This window comes from Pollicipes pollicipes, unplaced genomic scaffold (assembly GCF_011947565.3).
Source record: "Pollicipes pollicipes isolate AB1234 unplaced genomic scaffold, Ppol_2.1 Scaffold_4219;HRSCAF=4965_pilon_pilon_pilon, whole genome shotgun sequence".
NCBI classification, from domain to species: domain Eukaryota; kingdom Metazoa; phylum Arthropoda; class Thecostraca; order Pollicipedomorpha; family Pollicipedidae; genus Pollicipes; species Pollicipes pollicipes.
Genome location: NW_023596448.1, coordinates 28,472,107 through 28,479,173, shown reverse-complemented (window position 1 = coordinate 28,479,173; position 7,067 = coordinate 28,472,107). Strand labels below are relative to the sequence as shown.

General features: G+C 57.1%; 1 protein-coding gene across 1 annotated transcript in view; it reads right to left on the bottom strand.

Moving 5' to 3' along the window:
• Nucleotides 1–211: 211 nt before the first annotated feature.
• LOC119094866 (dynein beta chain, ciliary) overlaps nt 212–7,067 on the bottom strand; it is a 91,225-nt gene continuing 84,369 nt past the window's right edge. Inside the window, exons 86-93 of the mRNA XM_037217783.1 lie at nt 5,932–6,070; nt 5,398–5,501; nt 4,999–5,109; nt 4,444–4,515; nt 3,431–3,604; nt 2,204–2,352; nt 967–1,099; nt 212–649 (exon numbers count right to left, since the gene is read on the bottom strand). Coding sequence (XP_037073678.1) covers nt 488–649; nt 967–1,099; nt 2,204–2,352; nt 3,431–3,604; nt 4,444–4,515; nt 4,999–5,109; nt 5,398–5,501; nt 5,932–6,070 — 1,044 coding nt within the window. The 3' untranslated portion in view covers nt 212–487. The remainder of the gene's footprint in view (nt 650–966; nt 1,100–2,203; nt 2,353–3,430; nt 3,605–4,443; nt 4,516–4,998; nt 5,110–5,397; nt 5,502–5,931; nt 6,071–7,067) is intronic.

Below are 7,067 nucleotides of genomic sequence, written 5' to 3'. Positions count from 1 at the left end.
GAGAGGCTGCCGTGTAGCTTCCCCGATATCAGACACATCTTCACACCTGTATATTCGCCATGTGATTTAGACTCGGACCGTCCAGCTCCATTTTACTAACAACGGCGCCCTGCTAACCCTGCCGAGCAGGATGCACATCCTGGTGCTCGCTACATCGGAAAACGAAGACGGTGACGCGGTGCTCTACAAGGACAAGACCATACGGAATTTCATCACGTGCTTTAACAAACGAGCAGCGTCACAGTCTCAACAGCGGCTTAGGAGGGGATAACCTTTTACAACTTATTATTTATCTGCATGCGGTAGGAGCGCAGCGGAAGAAGCGCAAAATCTCCTCGATACTGTCAATCGGCGCCATGATTACTCGATCAGTCCGAGCGTCACCCGATAATCGAGCAACACAAAAACGACATCTTCTTAGCACCGGCATGTTCGAGCGGTGCCCGTCCACCCGCTGCCGCAGCACGTGCCAGCGAGCGTCTCTCGACTAGATCTGAAGGAGCAAAGCCACCCCGGCGAGGATCCACTTGCTGGCCTTCTCTTTGGTCTTCAGGTTGAACGTCCAGACGAAGGTGGGACCGCGCATGCGCGTCTTGTAGACGGGACACTCGTAGATGTTCCTCGTGTCCTGTTTATCCTGGGTCATCGCCTGGTAGACAAAAGACCTCGGTCAATGTCCATTGTAAGTTCTGATAACGGTTGCAACCTGACCGCAAACAACAAGTGCTGTGAAAGCGTCCAAAAACAGGACTGTATGGAATAATCGAGAATCGCACATTTATCACCGTGCAACCCCACAGGGATTGAAATCGCGGGCATTTGAGAACCTGGCCATCCAGCATGACTATCCCTGAGACAAACATCGAGTAAATGTCACAGGTATTTCCGCACAGCGAGTGAGTGCGGTACGAGCCGCCATTCGACTGCTTAAAGCGCGCTATGCTCGCGCGGCGGTGCGTCACATACTTTGATGAAGATAACTGGCATAACAGGGTAGAGCTCCTTGAGCTTGGAGTCCATGATGGAGTTGGCGCCGGTGTCCCAGCGGGCGCCCTCCATGAACAGGCCGTGCACGTAGGCGCCCTCGCGCGGCGCCGAGCTGCGGCAGTCAGCGCGGTCCGCTCAGTCGGCCGCCGGTCCGGCTCGGCGCGGCCCGCACCGGCGCTGGCCCCACCGGCCGTATGAGCCGGCTGGCCCCGTGGCCTGGTCGTGATGACGACCGTAACTACAGGCACAGCTTTCCAAAAGAGTATCGGTCCGCAGCTCAGCCAAGCTAGTGAGTCAAAGCCCGCCTAGCTAGCGATCCAGCCCGCGAAAGCTCGCCATTTTATAATGCTGATCCATCTTCAGCCTTTGAACATTCATTTAATACAATATGCATTTTTATCACCTCATCTTAATTACAGACCTATACATTACACTATGGATGAAATAGCGCGTAGCTGTCATCTAACACATAACATTGTTTTATGACACTGTTTTGCCATACCAGTAATGTTACTCCGAGAGCAGCAATCAAAGTACCCGCACGATAAATTGATCCTGCACCAAAGTAGATCTGAGACACTGTGGGAACAATTTTCAGCTATACGTGAGAAGGAAAAGGGTGGAAATTGTATTGAAGGCGCCCTGCAGTGGTGATCGCAAATTGCATCTTCTGCAGACATAGACAAAATATGCTACTACTTTTTCACTTTCAACGACTGCTGCGCATTTGATGCGTCAGTTAATGCTGGCTAGACTTAATAAGCATACAAATATTTTTGTTTTATTGTTGATTTGTGTTTGGCAGCGCACTTCAGTTTTGGGATGATTTCAAGACTTATGGAACAGCCAAAAATACATTATTTTGCCAGAATTTTTTAGCCAAAAAAGCTTGCCAAGTCTGACCCATAACAAAGCCAAAATCACGCGTCAGAAATTGGCGGGTAGGCGAGCTGAAAAGCTGCGTCTATGAAAAACGACAAAGCGTTTCTGTAGTTGCGTTTCTGCGTTCTGAAAACCTGTGGTCCACAACCAACAGATATCCCCTCGCTCAGACTCATGCTTTGTACGCGTAGCTTTTGATAAAAGTTTAAAGAAAATGTTCGGCCTTATCATGGATGACCTCCGAGGCACAAATCGCCAGCCGTCAGTCAGCGCCCCAACACCCGGCCGGACACGTCGCAGACCAGAGAGCTGGCAGTCGGAGCCGACGGCTTACGAGAAGTCCTCCTTGTTTTTCTTGGTGACGTCACACTGCAGACACATCCGGTCGAGCGGCCACTCATTCTTGCGGGCCGTGCTCTGCATGATGGCCGTGAGGAACGACTGAGGGTTGAAGAAGCCGGCCAGCCACACGGACGCCGGCAGCTGCCGAGACGTGGAGACACGGCACGGTCAGGCGGGAGCCGAGACACGGTCAGACAGGAGCCGAGACACGGTCAGACGGGAGCCGAGACACGGTCAGACGGGAGCCGAGACACGGTCAGACGGGAGCCGGGACACGGTCAGATGGGAGCCGAGACACGATCAGACGGGAGCCGAGACACGGTCAGACGACAGCCGAGACACGGCCAGGCGGGAGCCGGGACACGGTCAGACGGGAGCCGAGACACGGTCAGACGGCAGCCGAGACACGGCCAGGCGGGAGCCGAGACACGGTCAGACGGGAGCCGAGACACGGTCAGACAGGAGCTGAGACACGGTCAGACGGGAGCCGAGACACGGTCAGACAGGAGCTGAGAAACGGTCAGACGGGAGCTGAGACACGGTCAGACGGGAGCCGAGACATGGTCAGACGGGAGCCGAGACACGGTCAGACGGGAGCTGAGACACGGCCAGACGGGAGCCGAGACAGGACCGGACAGGAGCCGAGACACGGTCAGACGGGAGCCGAGACAAGGTCAGACGGGAGCCGAGACACGGTCAGACGGGAGCCGAGACACGGTCAGACGGGAGCCGAGACAGGACCGGACAGGAGCCGAGACACGGTCAGACGGGAGCCGAGACAGGGTCAGACAGGAGCCGAGACACGGTCAGACGGGAGCCGACACACGGGAGCGGTTCCTCCCAACTGCACGCATATATGACTTACCCCGGTCACCCAGCCGTCGGTACAAAAATGCTGCTGCGGGATTCACATACATCGGCGGCGTTATACAGACGGGCACACAGCACGCATTGCAATAGCAATCGCACCACTGGCAGTGGGCGTCGCTGCCGGTTGATAAAGATGAGGCGATGAAGCAATTGGGCTCCACACTTCGAGGGGGGCTCAAGTCTCCAGCTGCCGGAAACTCGCTGCGGTTTGATATGAAAAGCTACAGTATGACGCCTGGACACCGGAGCACGGAGCCCGGTTTGTGCGAGCGCGGCTGTGAAGGGCCGTTTAGTGAAACCACCACGTGACACCCCGATCCCGGTGCACCGCGCCCCGGGCGAGCCGCACCTGGAAGTCGGAGGTCCAGCTCTCCAGCTCGCGCACGCGCAGCAGCAGGTCCGAGTACCAGACGGTGAGGCCCAGCATGGAGGCGTACGCCCGCTTGGTCCACGAGGCCGGCACGGCGTCCATGAACAGCGAGTTGCCCAGGTCCTCCATTTCGGCCGTGATTGTGAGCTCGCCCTGCGGCAGCGCCCAGCCCGCTCAGTCCGGCGGGCAGGTGGCGCCGGACGGCAGACAGCAGACTCCCTCCGGCTCGGCCGCGGGGACGTGGCGGCACACTGATCGCGTCTGAAGACGCACTGAGCGCGTCTGGAGACACGCTGAGCGCATCTGGAGACACACTGAGCGCGTCTGGAGACACACTGAGCGCATCTGAAGACGCACTGAGCGCATCTGGAGACACACTGAGCGCATCTGGAGACACACTGAGCGCGTCTGGAGACACACTGAGCGCGTCTGGAGACACACTGAGCGCGTCTGAAGACGCACTGAGCGCGTCTGGAGACACGCTGAGCGCATCTGGAGACACACTGAGCGCATCTGGAGACACACTGAGCGCGTCTGGAGACACACTGAGCGCATCTGGAGACGCACTGAGTGCGTCTGGAGACGCACTGAGCGCATCTGGAGACACACTGAACGCGTCTGGAGACACGCTGAGCGCGTCTGGAGACACACTGAGCGCGCCTGGAGACGCACGAACGCCGCCGCAGGCAAGTGCAGTTGTCTCGGTGAGCACGGCAGAAGCGGGTATTGGTCGGAAGCAGAATCGAGACTGTTTTCCAATGCGCGTTAACCTCGAAGAGACTGGGTGAAAAATGACCATTGCAGTCGACGCGCCCGAAAACACCAATACAAAATAACAACCCCCAAGGAGCCGTCAGTACGCATCGCAAACATCATTATCTGGATGTACGGACCCACTCACACGACAGTACATGTTACGGGGCAAGTCCGCCGCGGCTGTCTGGACGGACGGTCGAGGGTCCCACGCCCGGCACATCCCGGCGCGTGCCTACCTTCAGACCCAGGTCCAGCTCCTTCAGCGACCTCCGGATCTCACCCGTCAGCATGTTCATGCGCTCACACTCCTGAAACGGCCGCCGTCGCTGACTCAGCACGCGCACCCCAGCACACATAGACTACTGCTGAGTTACGAGTTGGTTACTACGAGCTGAGCTGGTTACTCGGTAGGTGTCAGCACCGTCGACCACCGCTTCAAATCTATCCTCCGAGCAGCCGCGCACGACGGTGCTGCTGTCCAAATGTAAACCCCATATGTTGATTTTTGGGCATTTTGCGTTTTTTATGTCATCTGATTCGTCTACTTACGCTGAACTCGGTTATTTAAACCATCAGTTGAAATTTGTACACACTTTCATGCCTTTTTCAGCTAAAATTTTGTGAAAATCTCAACTACTGGTTTGAATATCACAATTCAGCGCGAGAAGACGAATCAACTGGCATAAAAAACGCAAAATGGCCAGAAGTGAACATACGGGGTTCCACCTTTGGACGACAGAGTGGCGATCATTTGGCGGAGCTCCACGCGTCCAGGCCCGACGGCACCGTACCTGGAACGCCACCACCACATACGGCGTGCGCTCCTCCACCTTGCCCATGATCTCTGACATGTTGAACTCGTCCGGCAGCTTGTCCACGATGTCGTCCAGGATCTGCTTGACCTGGTGACCGGGCGTCGAGGTCAGGGCGACGGCGCCGGGCCGCGCAAGGCACGGCGGGGGCTGGAGCTCACCCGCAATAGTGCGCGGACGTTACACGGAATGGGCAAACACTGCGCCGAAGTAGGGTTATCACATGCACACGGCATCCCAACAGTATACGACAACTATTGAAGCATCAACGCAGCCAAGAGCACTTCCGAACAGGTCGCACTTGCCGTATCCGGCCGGGCGGCACTCAGCTCCCTCCCCCCGAATCAGGGAATCGTCTCCCCCGAGTCACTGACTCACCTTCTCCTCTCGGGTGGTGGTGACGCCACCGCCTCCGCCCGAGTCACGCGGCTGCAGCTCGAACACGATGCGGAACAGGTTGTCGGAGGTGGCCGTCAGAAACCCTGGCGGATACGAGAGCGAGACGCCAGGGCCGTCAGCCGTGGCTGCCGCAGGGCAGCGCCAGCCGTACTGGCGGCCAGCGCCGCCCACACCGGCTCTTCACAGTGTGAGTGAGAATGAGTGTGCGTGTGAGTAAGTGTAAGCACAGTACGCAGAAGTAGGGCGGCAGCAGCTCTGCACTTCCTGGTACTGCATCGCTGGAAGGATTATCGTCTTGCGCGTCGCGGGCTCACGTCCGACTGTGGAAACTATCACACTGCACGCATCTCCCCAGCGTGTGAATATCAAAACGCAAACCCGGCAACCCGCCGAATTGCGTCATGAGTCTGGAGCTCTGGCGACTGGACATGTGTCTCGGCCTGCCGGTGCGGGGCAAGCAGCCACCCAGCCAGCCACGGGGCCGATCCTGCGGCCCCTGCCGGCGCCACTCACCGATCTCAGCGTTGGGATGGAGGCCGTACAGGTAGGGCGACTCTGGCGGCAGCATCTCGTCCACGTACGCGTGGTAGCCCTTGTAGTCGGAGTTGGGCGGGCTGGCGAAGCCCGGCGCGAAGAACAGGTCGCCCTCCAGCTGAGGACCGGCGGCGGCGCGGTCAGCAACGCGCCGGCCGGGAACACGGCCTCAGCCGGAGCGGGCTGAGCAGTGCTGCGCCGGTCAGCGGCGCGTCAGCCGGGAGCACCGCCTCCCCGGAGCGGGCAGACCAGTGCTGCGCTGGTCAGCAACGCGCTGGCCAGGAGCACAGTCTCCCCGGAGCGGGCAAACCAGTGCTGCGCTGGTCAGCAACGCACTGGCCAGGAGCACAGCCTCCCCGGAGCGGGTAGACCAGTGCTGCGCTGGTCAGCAGTGCTGCTGACACCTCGGCACAACACGGTATCACCCGAGACGCCGCGACACATACGCCACCTCCTCTGCTAAAATGCATTAGAGTGGGGGTCAAGTTCAGCCCCAGGGTTTTTTCCAGACTAATTTACGAAAGGCGCGGTGCAGTCGAGCCAACATTGTGTAGCTGCAGGCAGTTGAACAGCGGATCTTTGATATATAAATTAGATGCACCTTGCAATATCGCTGACGTATGACCGGTCAGTTAGGCCATAGCTGTCAGCGAAGGCGATCTCTAGTGAATAGTTCGATCTGGTACGACAACGGAGTGCTATGCACAGCCATGCATCTCGAATAGTTTTGTAGACAAGTAGAACACTAGATTAAGGATAACGGAAAATTTCATTGACCTTGGATGAGGTATGAAGGTTAGCCGAGGTGAAAACCAACCTGCCTTTTTTGGAGCGCGCTTTTTTGGTTAGTTTCTGATGCTTATTTCAAATTTCCCCATAACAGAGACTGCAGCAGACATCATCCATGGATTTCTTGACGGACAGAGTAGGTCGTTGACCTAAACTAACCCAGATCAACATTTTGTGCTCAGGAATATACCGCTTATCGTAATCCTTGGCGCTTATTCAAATTCGAAAATCAAAAACGATCGCGTAAGTTTTCAGTAACCATCAGCTAAAGGCCAACAAGGCCACTGATCTGAAATAAACACCACTGACATTTTGCTTAGAAAAGG